This window comes from Calliphora vicina, chromosome 1 (genome assembly GCF_958450345.1).
Source record: "Calliphora vicina chromosome 1, idCalVici1.1, whole genome shotgun sequence".
Lineage (NCBI taxonomy): Eukaryota > Metazoa > Arthropoda > Insecta > Diptera > Calliphoridae > Calliphora > Calliphora vicina.
In genome coordinates, this window is record NC_088780.1 from 121,671,636 (window position 1) to 121,688,361 (window position 16,726).

The following is a 16,726-nucleotide window of genomic DNA, read 5'->3' on the forward strand; positions in this document are numbered from 1 at the left end:
TTGTTTAAAACAATTCAAAAACTTTTTATTTTCATATGTATCGGGTATGTATTCATAAATACAAATAAGGCAAATGTCAAGAAAATATAAAATAAAAATAAAGTTTGCAGAAAAATATCAATCAACAAAGAAATAAAATATTTGTAAACTATCGTGTAAACAATAAATGTTTTTTCGAAACGATTTTTTGAAATACTGAATGATTTCAATAATATTTTAAATTTGAAAAGTGTTAATACTCAGTATTGCCGTCTATAAATACCTTTAGTAATATATTTATACTCAATTCCATTTGACTGAGATAATAACTTTGACATTTTTACAAAATAAAATGGACTTAGCACCTTTGTATATTTATAGTTTTTTAATATTAACCATTCCTGACTACTAAAAACTAAAAATTTTAAAGCTGTATATACTTTATTGGACATTTAATGTTTTCTACACATATATGACGGTTAACCGGTTTAACCGGTTTTTTCGATGTCGGTTAACCGAAAAACCGGTTTTTTAAAAAAGGCCAATTTTCGGTTAACCGACAAACCGGTTTTTTAAAAAGTCGGTTTTTTATAAACACTATGCTTTATGCAATTTTCAATATATTTTAAATTAAATGTCCCTTAAAGAATTTATGAAATTACCATAATATTTTAAAAAAAAATAAAAGTTTTGAAATATCCCTTTTTTTTAAATTTTTATTTCATTAATTTCTTTTTTAATGGTTCAATTTAAATTAATTGTTGTAGGGTATAAAAATTCAAATTTCCCTTAAACGAAAAAGAATTCAGTAACAGGAAATTTTATTATACCCTTCACCATATATAAGCTTTTCATTCCGTTTGTAATTTCTACATTTTTCATTTGCGACCCCACAAAGTATATATGTATATTCTGAATCGTTATAATTAACGTAGTCACTATAGCCATGTCCTTCTGTCCGTCTGTATATTGAAATAAACATTCTGTAGACCCGGCTCGGTTGCTATTTAAAATCGAGACAAATGGCTGAGATATAACGATTTTTTACCTATTTTTTATCTACATATATCTGGATAATAAAAATTTTCCTCGATTGGAAATTTAATTTCTAGACGTTTCCAATAAGAATATTTTCTTAACAATTAGAAATAATTTTTTTAGTTTATTTAATGTACACAGAAAAAAGTTTCAACATAAATATTATGATTCGAATTCATTGATTTCAATTCATAACATTTATAAATAATTTCTTAAATAGTATGATTTTTTTAATATTTTATGTTTTGAAATAAAATCTAGAAGGCTTGAAAAATATAATTTCAATTTCATTTTTATTTTTATGTTGTTCAAAAATGTTTTAAATTTTTCATGGAAAATTTTTAGTTTTTTTATGATTTTCAGCTACAAAATGATATAAAAAGCGAGAAAATGATTAAACTGATTTAAGAGGATGAAATGCTTTTATATTTATGAATGTTTTATTATGTTTAATGATAATTTTTAAGTTTCAGATATTCTCCTTTTTATCTTAAAATATTGGCCAATATATGGCTATTATGCAAATATTCTTGCACTAATTCATTATATAATACAATTATAATGCAATTTATTAAAAAAAATTAAGTAAAAAAAGCAAAAATGTCCGTCATGTAAAATTTTATAATATTTATGAACATGTTCTTATTTTGAATGAAATAAGTTTGGGAAAAAAAAGTCAAGTTCGATTAATAATATTTATTACAAAATTCATTCCAATTATGAATTTTTTTTTTTCTGTGTACAACAAACTTTTATTTGGAATGTATTCTTGAATACTTAAAGCATCATAATTTGTATTTATTTATTGATTTCGTCATTCCATTTGGAATACAACGAAGTACATATTCATCGCAGATCAATAAATGTATGCATAGTATATTCTGGGTCCTTTTAAAATTCTAAGACGATCTAGCTATTTCTAGTTAGGTGAAGGCAAGGGCTTAGGTGGGATACGGCAAGGGCTTAGGTGGGTGAATTTTTCTTCGGATATATTTTGTCGATTAGAAATGTTTGGTGTTAAAAAGTAGAAGCTGAGTTATAGAACAAATTGTGAGACCTAAAGTTGACATTTTTCAAAACTTTTTTGCAAATGTTTCATAAATATATTGCACAATAAATTTAGCACACGTAGTTTCTAGAAATGAAAACTTTGTGTTAAAAATGGTAAGAATATTTCGAAATATGACTATATGATATTAAATTGCCTATAGAATACATTTAAAATATGCAAAATCTGATAAAAATAAATGTTTTTATACAAAATGTATTAAAATCGGTGACAGTATTCTAATATAAGATTCGGCAAAGACGAATATAACACTCTTACATGTTGTTTTTATACCCTACACCACCATAGTGGGGAGGGTATAATGCGCTTGTGCAGATGTTTGTAACGCCCAAAAATATTAGTCTAACACCCACCTTAAAGTATACCGATCGACTTAGAATCACTTTCTGAGTCGATTAAACGATGTTCGTCCGTCTCGTCGGCTAGCTGGCTGGCTGTCCATGTAAACCTTGTGTGCAGAGTACAGGTCGCAATTTTGAAGATATTGCGATGAAATTTGGTACATATTATTCTTTCGGCTCAAGGACCAAGTCTATTAAAACTGGCTGAAATCGGTCCATTATTTCACCTAGCCCCCATACAAATATCCTCCCGAAATTGGACTTTATCGGTCATAAATGTTTAATTTATATATGTATCTACACAAATTCCACTCCAAATAAGTTTTATATACACAAAATTCATGTCACCAAATTTTGCTAACATCGGTCCATAATTATTCATAGCTCCCATATAGACCCGCTTCCGAAAATCACGTGCATAAATCGCTTAAAAATTTTGGTATACTCACAAAATTCAACATAGTAAACTTTCATGTAGACATAAATCACACGACCTAATTTCATAAGGCCCACTTCCGAAAATCACTCAAAAATATAAATTGTGAAATTTTAAAAGAAAAATGTTTTTGTTCTTTTACTTAGTGTAGGGTATTATATGGTCGGGCTTGACCGACCATACTTTCTTACTTGTTTTTTTTTTTGCTTTTATTTTATTTAATTTGATTTATTTTTATTATTTCAGCACCTGATTTAAAACACTTTACAACAATTGGAAAAGATAAAAACCCCAAAAAAAAGTAAACATTTGAATTTTGTGTTACAATATTTAAAAAATTACATAATTACATTTACTAAATAAAAACCATATTTAATAAAATATATGTACATAAATACAAAATAACAATTTTTAAGTGCAAAAAGAAGCAAATTTAGAGAGAATTTCAAAAACAAATTTGTGCATAAATGTGTTGATAGCGGCCAAAATTTCAAGATGACAAGGTATGTTTATTCATATTGTTAATAATTTGTTGTACTAAGAGTTCAAAATCAAGAAAATTGTAGAATTTAGATATTAAGATTTATTAGGGTGAATACGAAAATTATAATTTAAAAACTGATCAGACTGAACAGAACTGCAAATTTTTGTTAGTTAATTGACGTTGTTTTCAATCATTATTTCATGCTAAAAACAAGTAAGGTCGATTTCATGCTAAAAACAAGTAAGGTCGATCTCTTTTAAAATTTTAATAATTTATTTCTGTAAGTGATTTTCGGAAGTGGGAGCTATGACTAATTATGTGCCGATCATCATAAAATTAGTTGGTCTTACTTCCATATATATTGTATAAAACTTATTTGGAACGAAATTTGTGTAGAGACCTATATATCGCACTGTTTCCTCTAAAGAGCGTCAACTCAAAATTTTCCAATTTTCAGTTTTGCAAGAAATCGATATGCAGTGGAAATATCTACCCACTGTAAAAATCTGCTATCATTATTTACTCTTTCGCCAAAAAATTCAGTTGTATCCGTTTCATTGTAATGTATTGAAAAAAAATAGTTTTTTGCTTCTACTGAACATTTTAAAATTTTGAGTTGACGCTCTTTAGAAGAACCAATGCGATATATAAAGTAAATATTTATGATCGATAAAGTTCTATTTCGGAGGACATTTGTATGGGGGCTAGGTGACAGAATGAACCAATTTCAATTCAAGGCTTTTGGTTTTTCAGTCGTGGTTATCATTCTCGTGGAATTGCCCATATACAGCAAGTCAGCCAGCCAATCGGATGGATGGATGGACGGACATCGTGTAATCGACTAAGAAAGTGATTCAATGAGATCATTATACTTTAAGGTGGGTAGACTAATATTTGGGGGTAGACTAATATTACTAATATTTCTGGGAACAAACCCAATATGGTAGTGTAGGATATAAAAAACTCAGTAATGAAGTCATGAGATAACAAAACTGTGTAGATTTTGGTATTAAATTATTTAGATCTGAATAAATATTGTTAAAAATGCTGCAAAATTAATACTTGTATATTTTAAGAAAATTTCAGGTGTTTGTTTTAATAGTTTTTACATATTTCCGTTATCCATTGTTTTAAGCTGATTTTCAGTTTCCAATCCCAACAAATGAAACAAATATATATAGTATATGTACATATTTTTATTATTTTTTATTATTTAGTTGTCTATTTAGATTTGCCCAATTGTTTGTAAATTTTTTACAAATTCAAATAAACAAAAACTCAAAATTAAATGACTAAAGTCTATTGCAATTTTGTGCAGTTGACTAGAAAATCAAATAGACCTATAAATCTTAATTAAACCATGTTTTATTTAGGCAAACAAATAAAAAAAGTATAAAATCACATAACCAAAAAAAAAAAAAAAACAATATTGTTAGTAACCCGCAGTTTTGTTTTTATCTCAACATGATTACAATTGGCTTTAATGATTTCCAAATGCGTTTCAAAGAACTTTAAAAGATTTTTTTTTAAATCACATAAAAAAATCAAGGTTTAATAAAAAATAAAATTAAGATTTAACGAGCTTTAACTAACAAACAAAACCTCGGCTAGAAATTTTATTAGTTTTGAGCAACAATTTTATAAATTTTTACAAAAAAAAAAATTAAAGAAAATCGTCATCAATTATAAATAAACTACAACATGCAATGCAGTTTACTAATTTGTAAAATTCGCCTACTACATACAGCAGCGGATAAAAAATTAAAAAACAAAAAAATTGTAATTTGAATAGAATTAAATAGTTTTCTTTTTTTTTGTGTGTGACATGTATTCATGTGTAAAAATAATACAGTAAAATTTAAATGATAAAAATATTACAAGCTCACATTTAGCTTTACACTCAAACATACTTATGCATAGAGTTAACATGTCAAATAAGACTAATTTAGTTGTCATTTAGTTTATTTAATTAACAAAAACAAAAAAACTACAGCAACAATACTCACTGTATCATTGCAGGTGGTGTTAGTGTTACTATTGTTTTTGCAATTAATGCAGTAGTTTTTGAACAAAAAAATTTTTTTTAGTTATTGTTGTATTATTTGTTTATGGTGTGTCATTATACATACAACAACAAAAGTGGAAATTTGATATGACAACTGGGCAAACTTTTAAAGACAGGGGGCCAATTTCTATATATTGGGTGTATGACTTCAAAATGCGGATTTTTTTTAAAAAAAAATTTTAGCTTTTATTTTGAAACATCTGTACAATATAAATTTATTCAAAGTATTAACCATTGTTAGATATGAATTTTTAACATCTTCCTGGCAACATATGGATTCGGAGCCAAACGAACTGATCATTTTTTGAGCCCAAGAACGAATCAAGCCAATTTCGAATAATCTGTTCCACAGTGAAGCGTATCCCAGAGAAAGCGTTCTGCATCGATTGAAAAAAATAGTTGTCGGCCGGAGCACGGTCTGGACTATAAAGCGGGTGAGGCAAAACTTCGCAACCACTTCATTCTAAATTCATTTTAACAGATATTGCAACATGAGGGCCAAGCGTTGCCATAATGGAATATTACAGTATGAAATATAGAGTTTCACCAAAAACTTTAATTTCAAAATTTCAACAATTTATTTTCGTGAATGATATTCGCAAGAGGGCCTTATATGGGAGCTATGACTAATTGTGGACCGATCGCAATCAAATAAGGTGACTTGAATTCCGTATATACATTAGAGTGACAGCCGATTTTTTTTTTTTAGATTTCAAAGAGTGCCGGGTGGAATATTGTGACACTAGGCCTAAATGTTAAGTGCTGAAAATTTGAGCCAAATAGGGCAACGATTTCTGGACGCGCATCGAGGTCAAAGTTCAGATATATGCAAAATTTTACTTTAATATGGAATAAATAGGTGAAACTCGTTAACTTTCTGCATTGTTTTCTAGAAATGTGTAGATTTATTTATATTAATGAATATTACATTAAAAAAAATTTTTGGAAATTAACCCTGTATCTCCTTTGGTTCAAAATGACCCAAAAACTGTATTATCGCCAAAATTAGAGAAAAATGCAAATTTTTCAGTTTTTGAAAAAATTTTGCTACTAAATAAATACTTTTGCAATTGAATGCAAAAGAATCGAAATATGTACGTAATTATCGTTGTAATGAGATATAAATGACAAAGTTTGATTAAAAAATTTTAAAGTTATTACAAATTCGCCAGCCCATTAACGTGTTTCAGGCCACTTGAACAAAAAATTTAGGAAACAAATTAAGATATTTCGAGAAAAATTAAAATAAAAGCTCATTTTTACTTAAAATATGTCCATATTTACTTGTATATGAGTTTTTGTCTTCGTAGGATACCGTTAACCTATTCGAAGGTATGGCCAAAAAAAATATTTTTTTTAACGGCTGTTTCAAAACTCCATTTTCAAAATTTTAAAAATTTTGTTAAACAAATTTCATTTTTTTTCGATCATCACATTGGGGTTTATTGAGATCAAAATAGGGAATAAAAATATGAAAAAATTATGTCAATACCTCTTACAGTTTTTCCGTACCTGCGATTTAAATTTTGCGTTTTTCAAGAAAAACTAATTTTTTGTCCACATTTAGGCGAATGAGTCCAATTTCCTTAATGTTATAATTTTTAAGTAAAACCTATTCACAATATTATAGTCCTTGTAATTTTAAATATGTTCTGAAAGTTTTACTAAAATCGGAAAACGATAACCTTTGAATCGTGAAGGTCAAAGGTCAAATTTTTCAATATTTGGAATTTCTAATGAAAATATACTGAAATGTTATATATTTTTGGGCCGATTTTCATGAAATTTGAGGAAAACCCATATTGAACTGGTTTCAATTATTTCATAATTAAATTAAGTATTCATTTGCTCAAAAACAAAATTTCTTGATATTTTCTATTGAATTTTGAGTTTGATTATTTTGACAATTGAATAAACAATTTTCGTTATTGGTTGAATTTCAAATACAAAAATTAAATGAATAAATAATTTTCGTAATTGAAACACAAAAAATAACAAAAATGTGTTTTCAATTACGAAAATTATCTATTCAATAATTTTTGTATTTGAAATTCAACCAATAACGAAAATTGTATATTCAATTGTCAAAATAATCAAATTCAATAGAAAATATCAAGAAATTTTGTTTTTGAGCAAATGAATACTTGATATGTGACAAATATTTGAATTGAAACGGTTTAAGAATTAGTTTTTTCTGTGTATATTAGAGTGTCCCTTAGAATTAAATGTTTGAAACGTTGAAACGGTACCCGCTGAATACTTTTGCAATTGCCGCTCGTCGCTCAAAGTTTTGAGGTGCATTTTCAAGGGGAAAATATGCAATTTTTTCAGTTTTTGTAAAAATGTTGCCATTAAAAATTACTTTTGCAAATAATTTTAAAATAATCTAAATGTGTATGTAATTTTCGTTCTTATGAGATAATAAAAGACAAAAATTGGTTAAAAAATGTTAAAGCTATTAAAAATTCACTAGAACAAGAAATGTAGAAACAAAATTAACATATTTTGAGAAATATTAAAACAAAAGTTTATTCTTACTTAAAATATATCCATATTTACTTGTATATGAGTTTTTGTCTTAGTAGGAAACCGTTAACCTATTCGCAGGTATAACCAAAAAAATAAGTTTTTTTAACGGCAATTTCAAAACACCATTTTAAAATTTTTAAAAATTTTGTTAAACAAATTTTAGAATTTGTTGATTATCACATTGGAATTTATTGACAACATAATAGGGAATAAAAATGTGAAAAAATTATGTCAATACCTCCTATACTTTTTCCGTACCTGCGATATAAATTTTGCGATTTTCGAGAAAAACAAATTTATTGGCGAATGAGCCCAATTTCCTTACTGTTATTAATTTTAAGTAAAATCTATTCAGAATATTATAGTCCAGATAATTCTAAATATAGTCTGAAAGTTTTCCTAAAATCGGAAAACGTTAACCCTTAAATCGTGAAGATCAAAGTCAAATTTTTCAATATCAATTGTTTTGTAGATTGTTCGGGAGGGAATCTAATCAGAATATTTCTGATGACAATTTAATGATGGACTTTATTTTCGAATGTTTTTTTAACATTATCAATACTTGAATTGTTAACTTTAATGTTATTTTTTGTTTTTCTTCAACAATAAAATATTAAAAACCTACATCAAAACTTTATTCATTACTTTTTTAAAAAAATTTGAATTATTCGAATAATTCGATTAATTTTAAATGAGTGATCGAATTATTCGAACAAGTTAAAATCTTTTATTCGAATTATTCGTTTTATGCGAACAAAAGAAAAATCGAATTGCTTAGTTAAGAAATAAGTAGAAATGGAATATGCACCAGGAGGTAACCAACCTCCTACTTACTGTATATTTTTATTTTTCAACAAAATCAAAGCAAATAATTTTTTGAAATAAACAGTTTTTTGACTGTGTCACTATGTTTCCTAAATCTTAATAACCCCGTGCATTAGATGAGCCAACTCGGCACTCATTAATCATTGTGTCTAATAGATTTAAAATTGAAATAAAGAAACAAAAAAAATGTGTTCTGTTCGCAGGCAATTAGATGTGGGCGGTTGTAATACATCCAATTTTAATTCCAATTTGAATTCAGTAATGAAGTGTATTACACTCTACGCATTTCAATTATCATATCAAAATGTTGTTGCTGCTCCAAACGCACAGCACACTAAATTAAAGCTTAAATGTATCATCATCATCAGAAATACAGGCGACCGACCATATTGGTGATGATGATGATCATGATGATGATGTTGATGAGTAAGTAACTCAACTCATTCACTTACTTACTTGACTTATTTATTGAAACTGGTCTTGTGCATAATTGGTGCATATTTTCTTGATATGATTAACACCCATATTCATTTGTTTACTTAAATACTTTTTCATTCTCGACTACACATGACCTTTCTTTATAGAAATTGTGTTGCATTTAACAAAAAAAAAAAAACATAAAATAAAAAATTGAAATATTAAATCACTGTTCATTCTATTGTTTTTCTTTTTGTTGTCTATATGTAGAGAATCATGATATAAATTTATTTTGTTGCTTTATTTGTTTTAATAGTAATAAATCTGTATTTTATTAATAATTAATTGATAGACATTTACGATAAAGAAAAAATAAAAACTTTAACTGGAAACTACTTACTACTTATTTGCATGTGGAAAACATGTATTTAAGATTATTTGTAATAAAAAAATTTATTTGTTTTATTTCAATTTAATGGCACCCGTATTAATTTCATGCAAAGGCGTATTTTAAAGTTGTACGAGAGTATTAAGAAGAAAAAAATATACAAAATTGTACATCATCCCCACTCTGATGGCATGATGTCATTTGAAAATTAAATAAGATAATTGATTATAAATAATATTGGTTCTATTTAGCACGCTACTCTATGGGGGTGTAGTGTCTTATGATGGAATTAAAGTTTAGCTCAAGATATAATACAGATATACATAAAATTATGTTTATCAGTGTACAGCAATAAGAAAAGTCTTGCCAGTTCCTTTTACTAAATTTTCTTAATTTCAATATTAAACAGTAGTACAAATGTACACTCAAAATATTTCAATACACTTGGAAGCTAAGTTTCAAATCACTTAAATAAATATAGTTACTTAACATAAGTGTACTACTATTAAAATTCGTATTATATATAAATATAAACTGCTGCTTAATTCCACTACTATTTTTTATTTAATTTTTTTTTATTTGCCAATAATCATGTTTTATAATTTTAATTTTGTATTGATATTGAAATACTGGTGACAGGCATCTACAGGGTCATTTAGGTTAAAGTTGAAGCATTTATTTTTCTTTTAATTTTTCATTACAAGATTCTAAATGGCACAATAATTTAATTTTATTTGTAGTTCGATTACAAAAAAACTAACTAAAATAATCTTTAAAACACGTTTTTATGAAAACATTTTTTTATTTATTTTAAAATTTTTCAAACATTTAATTTTTCTACTTGTTTTTAACACTTCGCTTCAAGTCATATGGAAATTAATGAAGTTCATTCATTCATAGCTTCATTTGCTCATTAATAAAAACTACAATTTTATGATAATTTCATGATGTTTTTATTACTATAGTTCGTTACATTCGACATCATTTATTACATTGATCAGGGTCCAGCCAGCTGCTGCTGTTGTATGGACTACACCCTAAGTTTTGTTTATGGGTTTACGTTTTCAAAGTTTTCTTATCAAAACTTGTACAAATAGAATTGGCAAAAAAAAGTAATACAACTTTATCATTTAATTGCTTAATGAAATCTATAGTTAATTAATAATAATTTAAATTGACACACAAAAACTACTGAGAAAAAGATTTGGAATTGTGACTTTGTTATTCGTACATATAGGAGAATTATTAATTGAACAATTCGAAATGTCGTTTTATTGATATAAAACTGAACTAGAACTGAACTAGAACTGAACTAGAACTGAACTAGAACTGAACTAGAACTGAACTAGAACTGAACTAGAACTGAACTAGAACTGAACTAGAACTGAACTAGAACTGAACTAGAACTGAACTAGAACTGAACTAGAACTGAACTAGAACTGAACTAGAACTGAACTAGAACTGAACTAGAACTGAACTAGAACTGAACTAGAACTGAACTAGAACTGAACTAGAACTGAACTAGAACTGAACTAGAACTGAACTAGAACTGAACTAGAACTGAACTAGAACTGAACTAGAACTGAACTAGAACTGAACTAGAACTGAACTAGAACTGAACTAGAACTGAACTAGAACTGAACTAGAACTGAACTAGAACTGAACTAGAACTGAACTAGAACTGAACTAGAACTGAACTAGAACTGAACTAGAACTGAACTAGAACTGAACTAGAACTGAACTAGAACTGAACTAGAACTGAACTAGAACTGAACTAGAACTGAACTAGAACTGAACTAGAACTGAACTAGAACTGAACTAGAACTGAACTAGAACTGAACTAGAACTGAACTAGAACTGAACTAGAACTGAACTAGAACTGAACTAGAACTGAACTAGAACTGAACTAGAACTGAACTAGAACTGAACTAGAACTGAACTAGAACTGAACTAGAACTGAACTAGAACTGAACTAGAACTGAACTAGAACTGAACTAGAACTGAACTAGAACTGAACTAGAACTGAACTAGAACTGAACTAGAACTGAACTAGAACTGAACTAGAACTGAACTAGAACTGAACTAGAACTGAACTAGAACTGAACTAGAACTGAACTAGAACTGAACTAGAACTGAACTAGAACTGAACTAGAACTGAACTAGAACTGAACTAGAACTGAACTAGAACTGAACTAGAACTGAACTAGAACTGAACTAGAACTGAACTAGAACTGAACTAGAACTGAACTAGAACTGAACTAGAACTGAACTAGAACTGAACTAGAACTGAACTAGAACTGAACTAGAACTGAACTAGAACTGAACTAGAACTGAACTAGAACTGAACTAGAACTGAACTAGAACTGAACTAGAACTGAACTAGAACTGAACTAGAACTGAACTAGAACTGAACTAGAACTGAACTAGAACTGAACTAGAACTGAACTAGAACTGAACTAGAACTGAACTAGAACTGAACTAGAACTGAACTAGAACTGAACTAGAACTGAACTAGAACTGAACTAGAACTGAACTAGAACTGAACTAGAACTGAACTAGAACTGAACTAGAACTGAACTAGAACTGAACTAGAACTGAACTAGAACTGAACTAGAACTGAACTAGAACTGAACTAGAACTGAACTAGAACTGAACTAGAACTGAACTAGAACTGAACTAGAACTGAACTAGAACTGAACTAGAACTGAACTAGAACTGAACTAGAACTGAACTAGAACTGAACTAGAACTGAACTAGAACTGAACTAGAACTGAACTGAACTAGAACTGAACTAGAACTGAACTAGAACTGAACTAGAACTGAACTAGAACTGAACTAGAACTGAACTAGAACTGAACTAGAACTGAACTAGAACTGAACTAGAACTGAACTAGAACTGAACTAGAACTGAACTAGAACTGAACTAGAACTGAACTAGAACTAGAACTGAACTAGAACTGAACTAGAACTGAACTAGAACTGAACTAGAACTGAACTAGAACTGAACTAGAACTGAACTAGAACTGAACTAGAACTGAACTAGAACTGAACTAGAACTGAACTAGAACTGAACTAGAACTGAACTAGAACTGAACTAGAACTGAACTAGAACTGAACTAGAACTGAACTAGAACTGAACTAGAACTGAACTAGAACTGAACTAGAACTGAACTAGAACTGAACTAGAACTGAACTAGAACTGAACTAGAACTGAACTAGAACTGAACTAGAACTGAACTAGAACTGAACTAGAACTGAACTAGAACTGAACTAGAACTGAACTAGAACTGAACTAGAACTGAACTAGAACTGAACTAGAACTGAACTAGAACTGAACTAGAACTGAACTAGAACTGAACTAGAACTGAACTAGAACTGAACTAGAACTGAACTAGAACTGAACTAGAACTGAACTAGAACTGAACTAGAACTGAACTAGAACTGAACTAGAACTGAACTAGAACTGAACTAGAACTGAACTAGAACTGAACTAGAACTGAACTAGAACTGAACTAGAACTGAACTAGAACTGAACTAGAACTGAACTAGAACTGAACTAGAACTGAACTAGAACTGAACTAGAACTGAACTAGAACTGAACTAGAACTGAACTAGAACTGAACTAGAACTGAACTAGAACTGAACTAGAACTGAACTAGAACTGAACTAGAACTGAACTAGAACTGAACTAGAACTGAACTAGAACTGAACTAGAACTGAACTAGAACTGAACTAGAACTGAACTAGAACTGAACTAGAACTGAACTAGAACTGAACTAGAACTGAACTAGAACTGAACTAGAACTGAACTAGAACTGAACTAGAACTGAACTAGAACTGAACTAGAACTGAACTAGAACTGAACTAGAACTGAACTAGAACTGAACTAGAACTGAACTAGAACTGAACTAGAACTGAACTAGAACTGAACTAGAACTGAACTAGAACTGAACTAGAACTGAACTAGAACTGAACTAGAGCTGAACTAGAACTGAACTAGAACTGAACTAGAACTGAACTAGAACTGAACTAGAACTGAACTAGAGCTGAACTAGAACTGAACTAGAACTGAACTAGAACTGAACTAGAACTGAACTAGAACTGAACTAGAACTGAACTAGAACTGAACTAGAACTGAACTAGAACTGAACTAGAACTGAACTAGAACTGAACTAGAACTGAACTAGAACTGAACTAGAACTGAACTAGAACTGAACTAGAACTGAACTAGAACTAGAACTGAACTAGAACTGAACTAGAACTGAACTAGAACTGAACTAGAACTGAACTAGAACTGAACTAGAACTGAACTAGAACTGAACTAGAACTGAACTAGAACTGAACTAGAACTGAACTAGAACTGAACTAGAACTGAACTAGAACTGAACTAGAACTGAACTAGAACTGAACTAGAACTGAACTAGAACTGAACTAGAACTGAACTAGAACTGAACTAGAACTGAACTAGAACTGAACTAGAACTGAACTAGAACTGAACTAGAACTGAACTAGAACTGAACTAGAACTGAACTAGAACTGAACTAGAACTGAACTAGAACTGAACTAGAACTGAACTAGAACTGAACTAGAACTGAACTAGAACTGAACTAGAACTGAACTAGAACTGAACTAGAACTGATCTAGAACTGAACTAGAACTGAACTAGAACTGAACTAGAACTGAACTAGAACTGAACTAGAACTGAACTAGAACTGAACTAGAACTGAACTAGAACTGAACTAGAACTGAACTAGAACTGAACTAGAACTGAACTTGAACTACAACTGAACTAAAAATTAAATTTCTAATTGTATTTCAGAAATTTCCATTTGTATTTCAGAAAATGCCAATAGAAATACAATTGGCAATTTCTGAAATACAATTAGAAACTTTTAAAGTCTGAAATTTAATTGGAATTTTCTGAAATATAATTAGAAATTTCTGAAAATCAATTGGAAATTTCTGAAATACAATTGGAAATGGTGTAGAACTAGAACTAATTTTGAACTGAATTAATGAGGATATCCACATAGGTATGCCTATGTTGCCCATTTTAGGATTAAATATTTGTTCTAATGAAGCCTTTCACTTTTAGTACTCGTACGTGGAATACACCAAGGAATCATATTAATAAACAATCCACTTTCGAACTTAATTTTGTTATTTCAAAAACGTTTATACTGTATTTTGTGAAAAAATTATAACAAAAAGACCTTAAACTGTACACTGTACCTTTTTGTTTTGATTTTTTATAAAATTCCAATTGATTTATTGATGTTACAGAAATGAAAAAAAAACAAAGAAGCAAATGAAATTAAATATATAGAAAATAAATAAATTCGCAGAAGTTAAATAAAAACACCAAGTCTAGAAAGCCCGCTAAATAACTTTTTTATAAATTTAAAATTTATACACAAAAAAAACCATCATTTGCAACCTTGAACATTTTTTAATTTAGTTTGTAAGTCACGTATTAGAGCTGCGCTCCAACATACACATTTTTAAAAAGGTTTTTTGCAAAAAATCGTCAGCAACAACAAAAACTACAAAAACAAAATTTGAAATGCTTGTTTTTTTCTATACGCATGCGCTTGTGATTCTTTAAAAGGGAGTTTGATTATTTTATTTTTTTTTTATTTTTATTTCTTAGATACAAAATTTGTTTTGAATCATACATTCTTACACGAACACATACATATGATTATGTGTGTGTGTGTAAATCTATGTAAGTATTTATTTTTATTTGGTTGTTTTAAGTTGCACGTTTGTATGAATTTGAAATTGTTTCCTGTAGAATGGGTTTTTATATACATATTTAAATATGTTTGTATTTAATTTTAAGCAAACGATATCGATTTAGAATTCAGAAGCTCTCTAGGTTCTAATTTTTTTATTTTTTTTTTAAAAAAATCTAAAATTAAGTAATGAAATAATAACTAATTACTGGTAATAAAACTGGTTTAGAATCCCTCCAATTCTAATTTAATTATACTTAACCGGTTTAGCTTTTGTGTTTTTTAATATATGCAGTTTTTTCTCGAATCTTGGTCCAACAAGTTTTATTATAATTGGACTTGTTTGAGTTTCTGGGCAACATATTTTTGTTATTTCGTAATCTGTAGAAATTTACTACAGCTAAATATATCGCTTTCAAATTAATTAAATTAAAGCTAATTATTTAGTTTTCATTTTCTGTGAATAGAATGCATTTTAAGTAACCAATAAATTATTGGCAAAAACTGTCATTTAATTGGTGTTAGGAAAAAAGTAACAAAATATCCATAGAAATAAATTTCAAATCACAAAATAAAACGCAAAACATTAATGATGGAATAAAATAAAAAACAAATAAAATTTTCAGATCACTAACAAAGCACGCTACACTAATAATAATGAGGCTATAAACACTTCATTGTAGAATAGGTAACAGCTCTGATTGGATAATATAATAGGAAAAATTAAAAACTATTTCTAATTTAATTTATTTTATTAAGGAAAATTTCAATTGCTAAATTTCTTATTTCTAATTTCATAAAAGAAGCAAAAAGTATCATCCGCTAAAGAAGACTTTTTCTACGTCTTACACCCCCCACAAAAATGGAACTACTGCTTGTGTTTTTAGGTTTATTAATATAGAAAAATTCAAAAAGACCCATGGGAAGATTCAAAAAGAACCAATAAGTAGCAAAAGAAAGTGTCAGAAGTGTCAAAAGAAAATTGTTGCTATTCTCTGCTTTTAATCTATCCAGGATTGTATGTAGACGCTAACATTTCTGTTAATTTATATTAATCTAAGTTAATTAACCAAGAAGGATATGATCTTGAGGAAGTACATAATCCAAAATGTGTGCCGTAATGGTACTTATTAGGGACCACTTTTATGATTATGTATTAATTTATGTATCAAAATTTAAACAAATCAAAAAGTACCAATGAATGAAAGGAAACGTTTTAATTTCACGCTACAACGCCGTTTGTTTTAAATCAAAAAGTACCTTTAGGTCCCTTATTGTGTACTATCAAAGTACGAATTTCCAGTTTTTAATGTTTACATATCTTTTCACTTTCATTATACAAATTGTTGTTAAAAAAAGTACAAAACTGCTGAGAATAAAACACAATTTTGGATATTTAGGCATTTGTAGCCCATTTTGT

General features: G+C 28.5%; 1 protein-coding gene across 3 annotated transcripts in view; it reads left to right on the top strand.

Moving 5' to 3' along the window:
• Positions 1-3,253: 3,253 nt before the first annotated feature.
• The window catches only part of fru (fruitless), a 353,194-nt gene continuing 339,721 nt past the window's right edge, over positions 3,254-16,726 (top strand). For all 3 annotated transcript variants that reach the window (XM_065515674.1, XM_065515673.1, XM_065515671.1), the window contains exon 1: positions 3,254-3,366. In XM_065515674.1, the coding sequence (XP_065371746.1) occupies positions 3,359-3,366 (8 nt within the window). In that variant the 5' untranslated portion in view covers positions 3,254-3,358. The remainder of the gene's footprint in view (positions 3,367-16,726) is intronic.